Consider the following 17,602-nt stretch of genomic DNA (forward strand, 5'->3'; position numbering starts at 1 on the left):
TCACCACGGACTTCCCCACTGTTAGTGTCGTGGTGTGGTGAGGATCTAACTTCAGCAGCTGCCATATCCCCGCTTCTCTTGACCTAAACCCAGTCGGGACAGAGCAAGGACAAAGCGTCACAGGGACGGGCAGACTTGTCATAGAACAGGGTGAGAGGAGCTGTCAGCAATGTGACCAGAAAACAACGCAAAGTTCATTGCCAGCACTAGTTACAAAGCCTCCAGGATGCAGGAGCTTCCTGCCATTGACTGGAAGGACAGGCCATGATTACTGTCTTGCGCACCATAATGTAGGTACTTTCACTTCTCCTCCTTCTGCATCCCTCACCCAGTCTCCTTTTGGCACATCAGCACCATCACAGGCAGGAATCATCCCTAAGTGACTACATCAGTGGATCAAGTTAACTGTATACTCAGCGGTGCCGCTTTCAGCAGCAGCAGGTGTCACTGCATCAGTGGACACAAGGCAGGTACATCCCCATCCCGAGCTAGAGATAAAGTGGAGGTTAAAGTTTATCGCTTTCTTCTGGCAAAAGAATAGCCCCTACCAAAAAATTATGCCCCAAAATCCTTCAGGGGATTGGTATTGGTTTGCTGCGTTACAAAATGGTCTAAAGATACTACTAAAATTGAACAAACATTAAAAAAAAAAATGTACTAAAGTGTAATTTATTCAGTGTAAATTCAAAGGAGATTCCACCATTCATTACAGGATCATACATTGGGCCACGCTGCTGTACTCCACGATATAGGCAGGGTAAATCTGGTGCTTCTCAAAGATGACAAATATGGAAGGGTCTGTCAGGTCATCCACACAGCTGTCATAAAGCCTGTTTGAATTGCTGTGTCTGGGTGGAGGGCGAAGGTATTCGGGGTTTCCCTGAACAAAGTCTCCAACAAGAACATGAGCTACAAACATGCTGTAGTGCCCATTGTGAGAGGAACAGTACATGTGAGAATAGCTGGCGTCTCTGGCAAAGTAGCTTCCTAGGGACCAGAAAAAGCCACAGGTAAGACAATATATCAACCACGGAACAAACATCTGCTATGAGCACTTTAGCAGCCGGTGATTCAACAACCCCAAGTAGCTTTGCACACATCCTCCCCAAATGTTTCCACATCAGCTTATTTTAAAGCACCAACAGACTCTAGCCACTTTTCACCATCAACCTCCCAGTTCCACCTAACCAAGAGCTTTGCTGAACAGCAGGTACCTGAGGCGAAGAAGGGTGGTTTTAGCCCCTCCTGAAAGGGGATTGCTGCTGATGCTGCCTGCAGCATTGCAGATGCACACAGGTGAGAGTGCCCTAATGGCAGGAGTGCAGGAGTCAGGGATGGTCAGTCACTTTCCACCCACCCACCCACCAGCCTGGCTGGGATCTGCAGCCTGTGCTTTTATGGCCCCCAAAACCCACATTTGTACCTTTTCCATACATTGTCCCATGAGTCCCACAGACCCTCCAGTCAAAGTTCTGCTCACAAATGGCAGGCATGTGGGACGGACTTGTCCCGTGGAACAGGAGCCGCTCATCCACCCGTTTTGATTTATTGAGCTTCTTCATCTGCTCCTTTTGCCTAAGGACAAAAAAAAAAAAAAAAAAAAAAAAAAAAAAAAGAATGACATGTTACCCTGGTTCAAACAGGGACAATTTCCCAACTCAACTCCTCCTACTTTTGGGTCATGGAAGAACAGTGACACAAACCACTCTCAGTGGGGTTACTGCCTGCTTTGCACTTCTGTTGGTACCCTGCTGCACAGCTGGCTCCTTCCAGCAAAACAAAAAGTTCTCAGCATCACTATGGACTGCGTCACCCACAACTTCATACCACATGAGAGAGTAAAGAGACAAACAGCTCTTGACTGGGAATTGGTCAGTTCCCAGGTTATGTAAATCCTGAATGCATAAATATGGTTATAAAACCAAGCTGTATGAAGCCACCATGAAGACTGTATAATGTCCACCCCTATCTTTATCACAATTTTTTTAACAATCCTATGTGGAAGAGACTGAGAAACAAAAAGAATAAATTTGAGATACCATAGCTCAGTCATGGTAAAGGAAAAGAACTTTCTTTTTGAATAACAGTATCAAGAACCCATGTACAACTGGTTAGGTTATATGATAAAAAGAGCAGAGAGACAACCCCTACAACCTGATCACAGAGAGAGGATCCCCAAACCCGGCCCCTCCCAGGGCTGCCCCAGGGGAACCTCAGCCCCAGGAACCAGGGGAGACCCAGCACCATGAGCAACGAAAAGGCTGTGGAGCATCTCATGGACAGAAGCAGGGTACCACCTACGAGAGTATGGGACTTGTTATGAGACAGCGGAGGAGAGAGTTTGGGGATTGCACAGGACTTATAATGGGATGTTTAACAGAGGAACTGTAGGTGGGAGAAGATGGTCTGAAGAGGAACAAACATGGGAAAATAAGGCGGTAAAAAAGGCTGGTTGTGTATAAGCAGGCAACTGGCTGGTCAGGAGACTTGTCTGGCCATGGGCTGTGCCTGATCAGCGCAGGCTGCCCTGTCTTCTCACAAAACCCCATTTCTAACTCTTACCTGGGTGATGGACTGTCCAACTCTATGTGCATGTGCATGTATGGGGGTCTGGGTGCAGTATATGGAGTGGGACCTTGGGTCAAAGGAGCTGCATGTTCACCGCACCACCAACCGCAGCAAGTAAGGGAGTGTGTGTCAGCGTGTGATCACTGGCCAATATCAAGCTGGACAGCCAGTGAGGAGGGTAGCTGGCCTGGGAGTCAGGTATTGGAGCAGTCGTAAGTCTGGGCCAGATGATGGAGGGACCAGAAGGTCTGAGCTTGCTTACTGGAGGGACCAGAAGATCCAGGCCAACCACTGAAAATACCATGAAGTCAATGGAGACCCATTTGCGTGTGTGTGTGTGTGTGTCTACAAAGAACGTAACTGGAGACAAGAGGACCCAGGGGCCAGCCCATGGGGAGGCTGACTGTCTAAGACCAGCTCCTAGAGGGACCCATACATGCATGTGGGTTCCAGCAACAGGCTTTCATCCCAATCAGCCAGAGGAAGGGAAAAGGATGAGTGCTGTTTATGATTGCATGAGCCCTGTGCTGTCTGTGTTGGTTTTTGTGGCCAGCTGTGTGCGTATTCATACATTTTGTGCCTATGCATGTGTTTGTCCATGTGCACCCACTGGGAACGTGCTGAACCTCACTACTAGCTGGACCTGGGCACACAGATGCGTGGCAGTCTCACCTCTGCTAGATTGATGGACTCGGCAACTCCCAATACAGACTGAGGAGGACAAAAGATCAGGAAACACCAGTCTTCTGCTACCATAAGGATAATGAAATAAAATGGATACAAACCACTGAAAAACTTGCCAAAGCGTTGGGTTCTGGATCCTCTGCAGTTGGTGGATACAGTAATCTTTCATGGTCTTCTCAAACAGCCTTTTAATTTTTCCATATTCACTGGAAGCGCAGCTGAGCTGTACCAACTGAAAATTTTAAAAACACCAGAAGTAAGGTATTACTGGCAGTAACAACTCCCAGTCCTTTCAAAGGACTCATCAACCTCCTCACATCGGAGGAAAAGCCCTGCCATTAAAATCACAAGCTTCTCCTGTCTTTCCAGTTAACCATCCTCTCCCCACCTTCACCCTCCCTCCCCACATGGAAGCACAGGCACTGACTGAAGGAAATGAATGCAAACCCAAATGAGCTTTCTTTGCTGGACACACCTCCACATCTAGATTATTTTTACTTCAGAGTAACCTAAAGATGAAATGCACAGCAGCATTCAAGCTGGAGAAGACTGAATATCAGTTTCACCTTAATTTGACACCCTAGCTCCTTCTAGCTCCTTCCCTACGGGGCTAAGGCCTAGTTTTACCATGGCAAATAACATTTTGTCTCAAATCGTTGGAGGAAACACTGTAACACCCCCTTAAGATGCAATTCATCCAGTTTATCAGAAGATCAGGTGCCTTGGGAGAGTGCAAAGGAAAGGTCAGACCAGTAATGGCCAAAAGGGCCTTTCTTATCCTGCATTGTAGATGTAGGGGGGGTCTCAGAGAGCCTCCCAGGAGACACAGGTCTATTCTGAATGTGAAACTGTCAGTCTTGTTTTACCTCATAGTTGCTTATTTTATAAGACATGTTTAAAAGCTGGGAACATCTCAAGTGCCTTCAGTCATGTTCTCAGAAAAATTGGTACAGGGCGCAATTTGCCCTACCCATTGGAGACCTGGAAAGACATACCTTGAACCCGATATCAGGCAGCGCAGATTTGTCCCATTGTGGAGGACAGACAAAACTTGATAGAGTCGTGTTTTGGCTGCAGAAAAGAAAAAGGAGCAAGTCAGCCCACAATACTCCTCACCAAATTCCCCTTCTGGAGGATCCAGCTGCTGACTCTACAGCAACCTTTGGATATTCCTGGATTTTTATTTTTGTTTTACATAACCATTATGCCTTTCTCCAGTTTAGATTTCCACACACACCCTAGTGGCACTAATGCATCTGTTGGCAGGTCAAGACACTAGTAGGGGAACTTCAAATGAGAAGTAACATGCTCCAAGATGGGTGGTTTACACAACTGCTCCAAGCTAGCCCTCCACATGTGTTGCTTGAATCTCTAGGAAACCAGAGTGCGAGCCCTCTCCCTCTATGTGGCTACTCACCTCTAAATCACTGGCCAGATGGGTGGCCTGCCTCTACCCATTCCCAGGACCATACCTGTCAGAAGGTTGTGAGCGGACAGTTGTGCCCTGCAGAGGCACTACTGCACCAGTCAATGCTTAACAACTTCCAGCACTAACGCCCTCCTGGCACGCATGTTTTAACCCAGGTAACAGAAGCATTAGCATTCATTCAGGAGCTACAGTATGTTTTCTTTTTGAATCAACCCACCCTTGGTTGGACCAACCCTTAAATTGAACCCTTGGCTTCAAATTGACCCTTGGCTGTCTGCTGGTGAGTTTCCGAAGCAGAAAAGGCTCTTTTTAAAATAAAGCAGTAGCACAACTAACTTTTACAGCAGACATGCTCAAATTCTGTCAAGCTGAACTTCCTTTAAAAAAGCCATAAGATAGGGTATCCCAAATAAGTGCACCCAGTTTACTTCATTTAGAGGGATTTGCTTCTGTGTTTTATTTTATCCTCAACTTTCCAGGGGATAGCATCTATCTGCTCCACCATTCTTGGGACTGGCAGTCCCTTGCTCCTACCCTGTGCACAGTTTATTTAGCATTGTTGGGGCATAAATCAAAGAATAAAAATTCCTGGCACAGTTGTGTCAGCCCTATGTGGCCTTGCTTTCACAGAGAGAACAAATCTACTCCAGGGGTCTCTCACAGCTGCCAGAGACTGCCACCAAACATCCCTCCAGCACACTTCACAGAAGTGTTGCATAATTACAAATACTGTCACCGCAAAATTTGCCATTAAACCAGTCAGCAAAAACTATCTAAAAAAGAATTTTAAAAATCTAAAAAATGAATTCTAGACAGGTAGGAGGAACTTCTTAGCAGAAAGGTGCTGTCATCTAGAGACATTAATAAATAAGGAATGTATATTACCTTCTGTCTTGTCCATCTTGAGGGGGCAGAAATTTTGGCAGTCGGACAACTTTTCTTTGAGTTCCAAAGACCAAATTTGTTTGGACCATGTCTTGAAAGAAAAACACGACTCCATAATTAGATAATTTATTGTCCAGGGAAACACTCTTAATGTGTTTAGAAAAAAAAAAAAAAAAAAAAAACAACACAAAAAAAAAGGAGTTAGCCCTGAATACCACATCATGGTGCTCTCTCTACCACACCCACCCCAGTCCATACTTCGAAATCATTCCTACTCATGCTGCTTCTGCCTGGAGATCAGCAAGGTCAACCACCTGCTAGCATAGGTTGTGAAGCTCAAAGGCAACCAACCACCAACTGCACCTGCACATGCATTCACATCCCGGCTGTCAGCCAGAGAAAACCACATCTGATGTCAGATCTACAGCGGGGAAGAGTTTTCAATATGGTGGAGGCCATAAATCTAGTTTTCCCAGCAGCATGGGTTTGTTACGTGGTGCTAAGAGGAAAGTCTGTCCTCTCTTCTTGGTCCTGCAACAATATCACAGAGCGCATGCTGTGTGACATGGCTAATTATCCATTGTTTCCTCCTTTAAACACCACTCTCTTTATTCATGCCAGGAAATGAATTTAAAGTTTGGAAAGCTAACAGGAATTTTAAGATGGGTAAATAAATTAGAAACAGAAAAGCATTTCTCATTTTCCCATTCTATTTCTGTGCAACCAGCCCTAAATTTTCCTTTGCTGCACTGTGTGCTTTCTCTCCCCATAACTAGCTTGTGAGATGTCTACCATGGGCTCACTTCTTCATCATTTGACTTTTCAGTGCTTCTTTTTTTTTTTTTTTGCTTTCTCATTTCACCTCTTTAGTTGTATAAACTCAAATGCATAAGCCGGATGCCATGAAACATTTAAACATTTACTCTCAACTCTTATTCTGAATATACAATATCGCCAGAGATGCTTTTTTGATTACAGATGCACAAGCTCAAGTGGGGTACCTCAAAACTGCTGAGAAATGCACGTACGGATCAAGTTCTGTTTGGAGAAAACTTACAGGAGGAAAAAGACCTGTTCAAAGAAACCCAGACATAGTGTGACAGCTCCACATGAAGGAGGCTACCTTAGAGTCAGCTACACTGTGTAATGAACTTACAACAAGGAGATACTTCACCTTCAAAGTTTAATTTATACTTCTGAGAACCAGCCCTGAAAAACACAGTGCCTTTCCAGTCAGCTAGAAATTTCTTCTCCAGATCTGCAGATTTTACTGTGGCAGAGCAGTGACCTGGATGCTATAAAAAGAACAAGGAAATTATACCTGTTAGAAACCAATCTTTGGTTTAGGTGACATTGTGGGGAAATACCAGGGTTTCCCTGGACCCCTATCACGGGATGCCATTTTGAACTAAGTCTCTAAGGCTTCAAGCATTTTGTTCTTCAGCAACGGAGGGGTATGCCACAGAGAAGAGCTGCTTGTAACAGCAGCAACAAAGCAGCCTTCGGCCTGTGTGGTCAGCTTCAGCCAAAAGACGTCCGGCATCCCTGGAAAATGCACCCACTTTCAAAGCCAGTCCTTTGAAAGGCCCCATCCCTGGAGGTGTTCAAGGCCAGGCTGGGCGTGGCCTTGGGCAACCTGGTCTACTGAGAGGTGTCCCTGCCTACGGCAGAGGGGTTGGAACTCGATGATCTTCAAGGTCCTTTCCAACCTAAACCATTCTATGATTCTATGAAAGCCTTCTCAGAGTAGAAGTACTGCATTGAGGGACAATTAATAAGACAAATCTACCAGGACATCAGAGCAGCACTGCAAGGACACCCAGCGGTGTGTGTGAAACACACCAGCAGCAGAAAAACTTTCCCTAAATCACTCTCCAAAGATGGCTTAACAAGAGCTTTTGTCATCAACAGCAGATGGATCTTACCTCTTCCCCATACTCAATCCACTGATCAGAATCATCCAGCCAATACCAGGTGTACTCCATTTTGGGAGCAGACAGGTGAGTCAGAAGACACCACAGGTGCAGAAGAGCTGACTGATGCCTGGCTGCTTGCTCAGCCCTAACATCAGAAGAGAAATCCAGATTAAAGCATGGGTCTTTTCCAAAGCTGTCAAACTATGCGATATCCCTGGTCTGGTCAGAAGTCTAATCACTTCTCAGAAAAGAAGACCCACCCAGCTGGGAAGTGCAGGTTTGACCCAGAACTGAGGGACTGATGTTTATACACTTATGGGGCAAGTTAAGCACCACAGAAGTGACCCTGACCTCTCTGGCTTGCTCCTGGGTCACTGTTTTTCTCTAAAATATATCTTTCTAAAATACACATTGTAAGAAAATACAACTTGATGCAATAAACTCAGCTCATTACATGAAGGCCAGTGGTGCCACCTGTCTAAAGGGAGTAAGATATGGCTTCTAGACAGTGTGTGATCAGCTGCAGAAGTCATAATGCCTTCAGTCATCCTTTGTCACTATGTTTCTGTTGCAGATGGAAATATTTGACATGGTTATGATTCGGCAGCAATTGAAAATTTATTAATGATTTGAGGCAGATCAAGTGGTTGGATTTTAGCAGCACTTAACCATTAACCAATTTAAGGATTTACAAGATGATTCAACAAAATAATTGGACAGCAACTTAATTATAGATTCAGAAAATCACAAGATTCACACTAACATAATATTAGGTAACCTAAATCAATATATATACATATGAGCACAAACATACAAACTCACACCACTCGAGGGGTTGTGCGCACACACACACACACGAGTCTTTGATTGCTAGGACCAAAGGTCCCTTCGCAGTGGCTGACCCCAATGAGCCGACAGGTGCCCCTTTTTACTCCTTATGCACACACAAATGGACAGAAAGTATTCGGATCCAACAAAGTATAAGAACACCCACACTCATAAGAGCTAATGTGTATATTAGAGACATGCGTATAGAGAGGTGGATGAAAGAAAGGCTAGCCTTTAGTTAAAATTTCTCTCTTCTTGAGTTCGGAGTAAATAATCAAAATGCATCAGCATTCCTCAGCAGGTGATAACTGAGACTCAAGAAGGTTGATTCCCCCTGGCCTTTTAATCCTCGAGGTGTTTTTCTGAGTGGTGTACCAGCTCAGGAGAGATGCTGATCACAGCCCACTGTGATCCAGAAGAGCTCAAAGGGTCTCACTAGAATTGCTACTTATAGGGTTTGAGATAATTGACTTTCATCGGGTACTTTTCCACTCCAGCCCAACATGGACAATGGGATATTCTGGTACTTCCCACCACTTGTGCAAGCCTAGAACTCGCTAGAACTTGAAGTTCTGGTATCACCCCCCTCTTTGGACCGTGATCCATGTATTGTCAGGAGTGATCGATTACCATTATTGTTCCCAAGCAACAGGAGTCACGGGAGCCAGGTACACTACGGTGTTGCCATAGTGTTCTGGTCTGTTACCCTTCACCTTTATCTCTTTCTTTTTATGTTCAACCATTGTGTATCTCAGGTAACATTCTGGTACTGTTACGTGGCCCAGGTGGGAGGGGGGAGGTGGGGGGCGGGGGGGAAGGGAATCACAGCAAGCACCAAGTGGCCTAAAGGGGCGAGGCGGAGGGGGTGGTTACACCACCACCCTCACATACAATAGATGATGGAGATTCTCCTTAGCCCTCCTCTTGTTGCTAATGTATTTATAGAAACATTTTTTATTGTCTTTTACGGCAGTAGCCACATTATGTTCTAGTTGGGCTTTGGACCTTCCAATTCTCTTCCTGCATAACATCACGACACCCTTGCAGTCCTCCTCAGTTGCCTGCCCCTTCTTCCAAAGTCCATAAACTCTCTTTTTAACCCCCTGAGTTCCAGCCAAAACTCTCTGTTAAGCCAGGCTGCTCTTCCCTGCCAGCTCGTCTTTCAGCACATGGGGACAGCCTTCTCCTGCACCCTTAGAATTTTCTTCATGAAGAAAGCCCAGCCTTCCTGGACTCTTTTGCCTTTCAGGACTACCTCCCAAAGGATTCTGTCAACCAGGCTCCTAAACAGGACAAAGTCTGCCCCCTGGAAGTCCAAGATAGCAGTTCTGCTGACCCCCTCCTTACTTCTTCAAGAATCAAAAACTCTCACCATTTTGCGATCACTATGCCTAAGACAGCTTCCAACCATCACATCACCCACAAGTCCTTCTCTGTTCACAAACAGCAGGTCCAGCAGGGCACCTTCCCTAGTTGGCTCCCTCACCAGCTGTGTCAGGAAGTTCTCTTCCACACACTCCTGGAACCTCCTAGACTGTTTCCTCTCGGCTATATTGTATTTCCAGCAGACATCTGGTAAATTGAAGTCCCCCACGAGAACAAGGGCTAGCGATTGTGAGACTTCTCCCAGTTGCTTGTAGAATATTTCATCTGCCTCTTCATCCTGGTTGAGTGGTCTATAACAGATTCCCACCATGCTATGTGCCTTGTTGGCCTTCCCCCTGATTCTTACCCGTAAACACTCTAAACACTCAACCTTATCATCACCATCATTAAGCTTTAGACAATCAAAACACTCCCAAACACACAAGGCTACCCCACCACCTCTCCTTCCTTGCCTATCCTTTCTGAACAGCCTGTAGCCATCAATAGCCACACTCCAGTCATGGGATTTGTCCCACCAAGTTTCAGTAATGACAACTATATCATAGTTTTCCTGCTGCACAATGGCTTCCAACTTCTCCTGTTTGTTGCCCATACTGCATGTATTGGTGTAGAGGTACTTCAGCTGGGCTGTCGGCCATGTCACCTTCTTAGAGGAACACCCTTTAATTCCTTTGAGGTATTTCACTGGTGTTTTCCTGTTGGCTCCTATTACCTCAGGAGGCCCTGGCACACCTCTGTAAGACTTCAAGTCTGCTGCAGTGTAGCCAGCGTATCTCAGAGCAACAGGCTGAGGGCCCTCACTAGCACCCTGTCCCTCTAACCTTGGCATGTCATCCCGCAGCTTGTTACCGGCAAGCCTGATATTTTCCCTCTCCCCCTTCAAGACTAGTTTAAAACTCTGTCAGAGAGCCCCACTAGCTTGTGAACCAAGACCCTCTTCCCCCTGTGAGAAAGGTGAATCCCATCTGATGCCGGCAGGCCTGGTGCCGTTTAGGCCATACCATTATCGGAAAAAGAAAAAAAATTGTGTCAGTGACACCAGCTACAGAGCCGTGTATTAATAGAGTGGGTCCACCTGTTTCTTCCAGTGTTGCTGCCCATAACTGGAAGGAGAGATGAAAAACTAACAGGTGCTACAGATTCCCTTACCAATGATCCCAAGACCCTGAAGTCTCTTTTGATGGCCGTTGGGCTACATGTTGCAGCTTCATCGCCACCCACATGGAAGAACAGTAACAGGTAATAGTCCAAGGGGCATACCAGGCTAGGAAGTTTCCTAGTGAAGTCCTTAACCTGGGCCCCAGGGAGGCAGCAGACTTCCATAAGAGGAGGGTCTGTCCAGCATATTGGACCCTCTTTTCCTCTCAGAAGGGATCCACCTACAACTATAACCTGTCTTTTCTTCCTTGTAGAGGTGGTTGTGATAAGGGGAACAGACCTTTCTGACCTTGGTAACACCTCTAGTGCAGATGGACCATCATCCACATCATCCATTGCCTGGCCTTGCACATCCAGAGCCTTGTACCTGTTATACAGAGGCACCTGAGAAGGTGGGGTGGGCAAGGAGGGGGTTCATCTGCCACCCCAAGCATGGAGTGGTCTCCATTCACTCCTCTCCTTTAAGCTACTGCCTTCAGCCTGGTAGGGAGAGGATACAGGATCCCCTTGATCTTGTGTTGTTTTTTTTTCTGGTGGCTGCTCCTGTTTCTGTCTCAGGGAGGGCAGAGCACAGTTCCGCCAGCCTATCTCTTTCTCAGCCTCCCTGATGCTCCTTAAGCTTTCTCCTCCCTCTCTCTGCCACCAGGCTGAGCAGATCCTCCACCTGGTCACACCTCACACAGCTGTTCTGACAACTGCCATCCTTACCAGCAAAAGGCTCTGGCACTCCCTGCAGCCCGAGACCGGGGTGGCTGCGTGTGTTTTCATGGGAGCTGTCTGGGTCACCACATCCATTCTGCCGAGCGTAGAGGACATGGCTTTCCACCAGGTGGATACCATAGCTGTGCTCCTTCTCAGAGGATGACAACCACCAACTGAACTCACACCTTGAGGGTGACTGTGCCCTTCCTGCGCAAACTGCCATGCTGGGCTCTGGTTGCTCATGCTCTCCAGGCTGTTTTTCACAGGCCTGGGGGTGGCCACAGTTGTCCTGCAAGCCTAGGCCTCATCAGCGTCTCTCGATAGACCTGCCGGGAGCTGGCAGGTCTCTCTGCTGCCCTGGTGTCTCCACGCCTCAGGAAAACCCCTTGTGTGCCAAGATCTGCTGCTCTGCTACAGGTTGGGATTGCTCCGGAGCAGTTCCCATCGGCGATAGGAAAAAAGGCAAATCAGGAGAGCAAAGCTGCCACTCACAGGTATTGTACTGGGCACAGGTACAGGGGCTGCAGGGGTGGCCTCTGTGAGAAAAGACCAGGGGGTGTCCCCTGCTGGACACAGCCAGCTCAGCAGATCCACTGCAGGACACAGCTGAGCCCATCAGCCAAGTTGGTGGCACCTCTGAGAAAGCTGCCCAGCAGGGAGAAGTGAGGAAAAATGTGAGAAACAGCCCTGCAGGCAACCACATCAGTGGAGGTGAGGAGGTGCTCCTGGCACCGGAGCTCCAGGCTCCAGGCACTGGAGCAGAGATTCCCCTGCAGCTCATAGAGAAAACCATGGTAAAGCAGATTGCCCCCCTGCAACCTGTGGGGGACCATGGTGAAGCAGATCTCCATGCTGCAGAACATGGACGTGACCTGAAGGAAACTGCAATCCATGGAAAGGAGCCCATGCCAGAGCAGGCTTATTCTGAAGCAGCCTGTGAGAAGGAGCCACGCCGGAATGTGGGAAATTTTTCAGGATGATGGAGTAGCAGAGGGCAACTCCTATGGACTGAGGTCTACACCCTTTCCCCTTCCCTGCTCCCCTGCTCTGTCGCTGATAGGGGGGTTATGGGGGGGGGGGAGAGGCGGGAGGAGGCAGAAGGAGTAAAGTTGAACCTGGGAAAAAGGGAGGTGGTGGGAAGGTGTTGTTCTAATTTTTGGGTTTGTTTCTCATCATCTAAATCTATTTTAATTGGCAAGAAATTAAGTTTCCCCAAGTCAAGTCTGTTTCGCCCATGGCAGTACTTGCTAAGTTATCTCCCTGTCTTTATCTCAACCCATTAACTTTTTGATCTTATCTTCTCTCCCCACCCCCCACCCCCTGTCCTGTTGAGGAGGGGGAGTGAGAGAGCATCTGGGTGGGTGTCTGGCAGCCAGCCAAGGTCAAATTCCTTGGAAGGGGGGGTGGGGATAGGGGAACCCAAAAAAATCACTTACCAGCAAAATCTCTGCTCTGTGCTCTACCCCGGAGACACAGCAACTACAAAGAGAACAAGCTGAAACAGGTAGCCACCAATAATTCAAACTCAGACGATTTTACTTCGCTTGCTGCTGTGCTTCAACCTCCTTTGCTTGTCCCAGTTTTGGACCCAGCCAACATTTTTCCCTGCATCTCATCACTTCGCTGCTCCTACAACATTCCCCCATTGTGGAGCACATACACAGAGGCAAGAGCTGCTCACCTGTCTGCCATGGAGTTTGCAAGGGTCTGTGGCTGAGCTCCTCAGAGCTGCTTGAAGAATTTGAACACGCTATTCAAAGAGAAACTGAAAATGATCATTTATCTGGCTCTGATGCCCTTCACACTTTGGCAGAGATCACGGATATGCAGAGCAGGCTAATCAGAGGAAATCATTAGAGGAGGAGCTCCCTTATAGAGCTGGTTACATTTACAAAGGTCTACAAACAAAGGCTTGGCAGCCCCTGGACTGCCCGAACAAAGGGCGAGGAAGGACTTGAGTCTCCTTCGCAGCCTTAACTTGTTCCAGCGCTGCCTTCAAACCAACAGTTGCTCTTTGTACGCACTAACACCAGCCAGGCCTGTTCCTAGAAAAATGCTCCCAGTTCATTTTCTCTCAAATCCCATTGCAGGAGATTCATGAGATCCAGTACTCCAGGGAGATTTTTTTGGATACAGCTGTCCCTTTTCTCCCCTCCGCACAGCAGTGTGCTGCTACTGCTGCCATAGCAGAAAAATTTGAAGTTTGTGGGTTTGAAGTGTGGGATTTGAGGGGGTGGAGGGGAAATGGAGAGAAAAGCGGGAGTGGGGTGGGATGATGTTTCCAGACAGCTTTTCTCCATTGCTCCCCACATCCCTGTTCCCTCTTTCCCCACTCCACAAATAGATGCTAATCCTTGCCACCTCCCCTGCTGAGGCCCTGGGGTCCCAGTCTGCCCTAACCCTATCAGCTTTCAAAAATGTCCAGTTGTGCCCTACTTTCACTTTCACTTCCCAGCATTTCTGCTCCTTGCGGGGATTTTCCACTCACCAAATAACCCCAATCAGAAAGAAACAGAGGTGAAACAGTTAACAAAGCAGACAAATATTTCACTGGCAAGACAGGTAGTGTCCTTCACCTTTTGCTGAAGATTTCGCTATCTGGTCTTGTGCAACTGAGAGATGTCCTGTAAATTTGCTTTTTACATCTCCACAGGAATAGCTTAATACAGAAGAAATTTTATACATAAAAAGCAACCTCATGCTACCTTTTCTCTTACACACTTCCTCGCCATGTGGAAGAAAGGGTGAATTAACGAAGACATAAACACAGCTCACAGTACGACTGACCGCAAGCAGTTATCCTCCCAGCAGACCTTATAGCCAAGCCCACAAACCATGAAATCCCCAACTTCCTCCCTCCCTGCTCGGCAGCACCCCAGGAAAGCTGTCAGAACCCGGCACATGCCACCTTCCCCATCTCCCCTACTCACAGTCCTGCCATCGGGCTGCCCAGCCACCACCCCACCCCCCCGCCGGGAGCTGAGGGCATCAGCCACGTGCTCGCTGGTCAGATGAGCCCTCTGAAGTCTCGCTCCACATGGGAAAGATCCCACAGCTGCAGTAAAAACTTCAGAAATAAAATATGACTGGCTTGTTTGAGCTCCTTCTGAACTCCCTACAGCACGTTTGTACCTCGCTGTCTCTCTCGGAGTCTCTCTCCACGAGACGTCACGGTTGCCTCTCCGCTAGCCACTGGCCCTTTGGAAATGGAGCTGCATAACATTTCCTTCTGGTGATTGCGCCATACACACGTGCATCTGCCAGGCATGAGCAGAGCAGCCAGGCACAGCTGATGTTTTTGGCAGCCACATCAGTAAAATCAACATCCTTACAAACCAGCATAGTTTGTCCCTACTGCTTGATTCCTGTTGTCACGTACCAACTCTTACCTTGAGCTGATTCCTCCTATCTTTCCAGTGGCTGGGGATATTCAGGACCCTCTCCTTTCAAGATTCCTGCTGGGAGCAGCTTCGTGCCGAACATCATTCTTTGAAAGCCAAAAGCTGGTGTTGCCGTGCAAAGCAAACCCCAAATCTCAATGCAGAAAGCGGGTGCATCTCTTAACACACTCTCCATGTTGATCATCGCGCTGTTCGGGGCGGGAAGGGGGGGTTGCAGTACACAGAGCTGCACGGAGCCACCCGAACCAGTGCAAACTGAGCACAGAGCCCTGTGGGGCAGGCTCAGGCAGCCCATGGAGACCTCTGTGCTATTTGTATTCCTTTACCTTGAAGTCTGAGCCTCCCCTCTGTTCTTCCCCATGGAAATCAAAGAGTTAGCAGCTTTCCGATCCGACCTCCAGTCTTTCAGCCTAAAAGGCTGAGAGCATTTCCCAGCAGAGCTCTGAAGCATAAAGCTTAACGACAGGTCAAGTAGTACTAACTACATAAACTTGTTCAAATGAAAACTTTTTGTTTTGTTTTGTTACACAAGTTACGTTCAGTTGAATTGCCCAGAACATTTTTATTTTCTGATGATCTAGTCAGACCAGATCTTTAATGGCTGAAACACATAAATCTCTGGTTTAGTTTCTGGAAAGGCTGCACTTTGACTGCACTTTATAGATGTAGTATTAAAAGAAAACAACAAAACACCACAAATGTGATTATGAAGTTGAACTTTGTTTCTTCCCCATGTGGCCTTTCTTGACTGTCTTTTGACCTTCCATGTAGTATCTGGCTCTCTTCTCCAAAGTTGCACAACTTTTATGCTTCCCTTTGACTGATGAGATTTATAGGATCGGGTCCCGCAGGTTCATTTTTGCATATGTGAATTCTCTAGTAAAATGCCTTTCTGAACTGAAGCCAAGAGTTTCAGTAAGCATGAGATATCAGCTCTAGGAAAAACATTCTGGCTTGCTAGAAGATGTTTATGTAGCTTTGCTGGGAGCAACATACCGTCCTTTCTAAAAACAAACAACTCACCACAAACTGGAAACTTGAGCTCACCATAAATAGAAGCCTTCTGAACATCGTATTTTTTATTTTTATCACTTTTAATTGCAATGTCATCCGTGGAGCTGTTGAACCTCTGATTTCTAACTGTCAATGTAACCACAGTACTATATCCGCCTGCATTTCTAGTATCTGGCAGGTCTTGGAGCAGACATCCTAATTATAGCCCTGCAAGATCATATTCCTGCACAGTCAGAAGAGGCATCCAAGTGTAGTTTCCCTGCATATGTCAAATGATTTATTGTGTATAAAGAAACCATGGTCCGGCAGGTGGGATTACTTATTTTCCCCCCATGAACTACAATTCTTGTTCCCTTTTTCTTTTCAGAGGAAATGGACAAATAAAAAAAAAAAAAAAGTGGTGTTTCACGCTTTCTATCTGTCTATCTGCAGACACAGCAGCTCTGTTGCAATTTCAGACCACTCCAAGGTTTGATGCGTGACTACTGATGCTACGGTGTGGCCACACTGTGCTCGCAGGGGTCCTGCAGCACAGGACCATGCTGGCAGCACCTCATGTTTCTACCTCAAGGTGTGAAAAAAAACCCAGACCAGTACCTAAGGGGGTGGACTCAGGCTACATTGGGATGATGGGGCTCACCTGGTTCTGCAAGGTCTTCTGCAGGTTGGTTCCCCAGCCACCCACACCAGGGCCTGCGCGCAGGGTGCTGCAGAAAGCTGTTCCAGGGGCTTCAGCTTCAGCAAAGCCCGGCAGGTAGTGGGGACTGACCCATGTCTGGGAGGCTGGAAACATTTCCAGATCTCACTTGAACCCACACTATCGTTTTAAGCCTCTACCTTCTCCTGCAGGTTGCGATGGTTTTCCCAGTAAGACTGGATGTCCTGTTGGACAATGTCCAGCAGCTTGTAAATTACACTGTGGGAGAGCAGGGGGAAAATGAGCCCTGCAACCACGCTGCTGCTATCCCAGCTAAATTTAACACGGGAATGGGAAGCAGTCATAACAAGAATAATAATTCTCCATTGCTTTGGAAAGAGAAAGAAAACAACAACAACAAAACCTCAACAACTTCCCTATTTCCCAAATCTTTATGATGAATTTTACAAGTCTCGGTAGATTACATTGGGTTTTTAACTGGTACTTTGGTTTTACTCCAAGTAGGTAAATGCTTGATACAAAAGATTAAAAATGCACCACATTCTGCTCTTCCTCTCTCGAGTGGTCATTAGAGGAGTCTCAGCATACTACTTCCCATCTTTTATGAAAAGATTGACAATTAAGTGATTGGAAATAGCTAATTGCTGTTTTATCTGGACATAACGTTGCCACATTAATGATGTAAACCAAACTAATCCAATAATGGAAACCTTTCTTATGTCAATAGTTCAAACGAGCATTTACATAACGATTCAGCAAGTCATTTGACCGCAGATTAGAAGTTAAAGCTCTGACATGAAGTCTTTCATGTCTTCTTACAGCACCAAAAGATGCACTTATTCAGGAATCTGCCCAAGTCTCATCAGTGATCTTGTATAACTAAAGGGGAAATTGTATTTCACTGGACTTGGGCCAAAATCTGAATTTTCAACTTGACTTGTAGTACCGGGTGAGGAGCAGGGCGGGGTAGTTG

At 46.8% G+C, this 17,602-nt stretch overlaps 1 protein-coding gene across 1 annotated transcript; it reads right to left on the reverse strand.

Moving 5' to 3' along the window:
- Window positions 1–659: 659 nt before the first annotated feature.
- Window positions 660–14,729, reverse strand: LOC309679569 (protein mono-ADP-ribosyltransferase PARP12-like). Its single transcript, XM_082492917.1, has 8 exons — window positions 14,689–14,729; window positions 7,492–7,627; window positions 6,741–6,861; window positions 5,567–5,657; window positions 4,248–4,323; window positions 3,354–3,484; window positions 1,424–1,575; window positions 660–987 (listed from the first exon to the last, which is right to left on the reverse strand). Exons 2-8 carry the CDS (start codon window positions 7,549–7,551, stop codon window positions 707–709), a joined length of 912 nt encoding a protein of 303 aa, XP_082349043.1. The 5' UTR covers window positions 7,552–7,627; window positions 14,689–14,729; the 3' UTR covers window positions 660–706.
- Window positions 14,730–17,602: the final 2,873 nt, after the last annotated feature.

The sequence above is a fragment of the Vanellus vanellus genome, assembly GCF_965231255.1.
Source record: "Vanellus vanellus genome assembly, chromosome: 1".
Taxonomy (NCBI): Eukaryota; Metazoa; Chordata; class Aves; order Charadriiformes; family Charadriidae; genus Vanellus; species Vanellus vanellus.

Excerpts from the sequence above, each read along its gene's own strand:
- LOC309679569 (XM_082492917.1), bottom strand. The coding sequence starts at position 7,551 with ATGGAGTACACCTGGTATTGGCTGGATGATTCTGATCAGTGGATTGAG. Across the intron at positions 1,576-3,353 it reads CTTTGGCAAGTTTTTCAGTG|GCAAAAGGAGCAGATGAAGA; the intron begins GTTTGTATCCAT and ends TTTTGTCCTTAG. Across the intron at positions 988-1,423 it reads TGGGACAATGTATGGAAAAG|GAAGCTACTTTGCCAGAGAC; the intron begins GTACAAATGTGG and ends TCTGGTCCCTAG.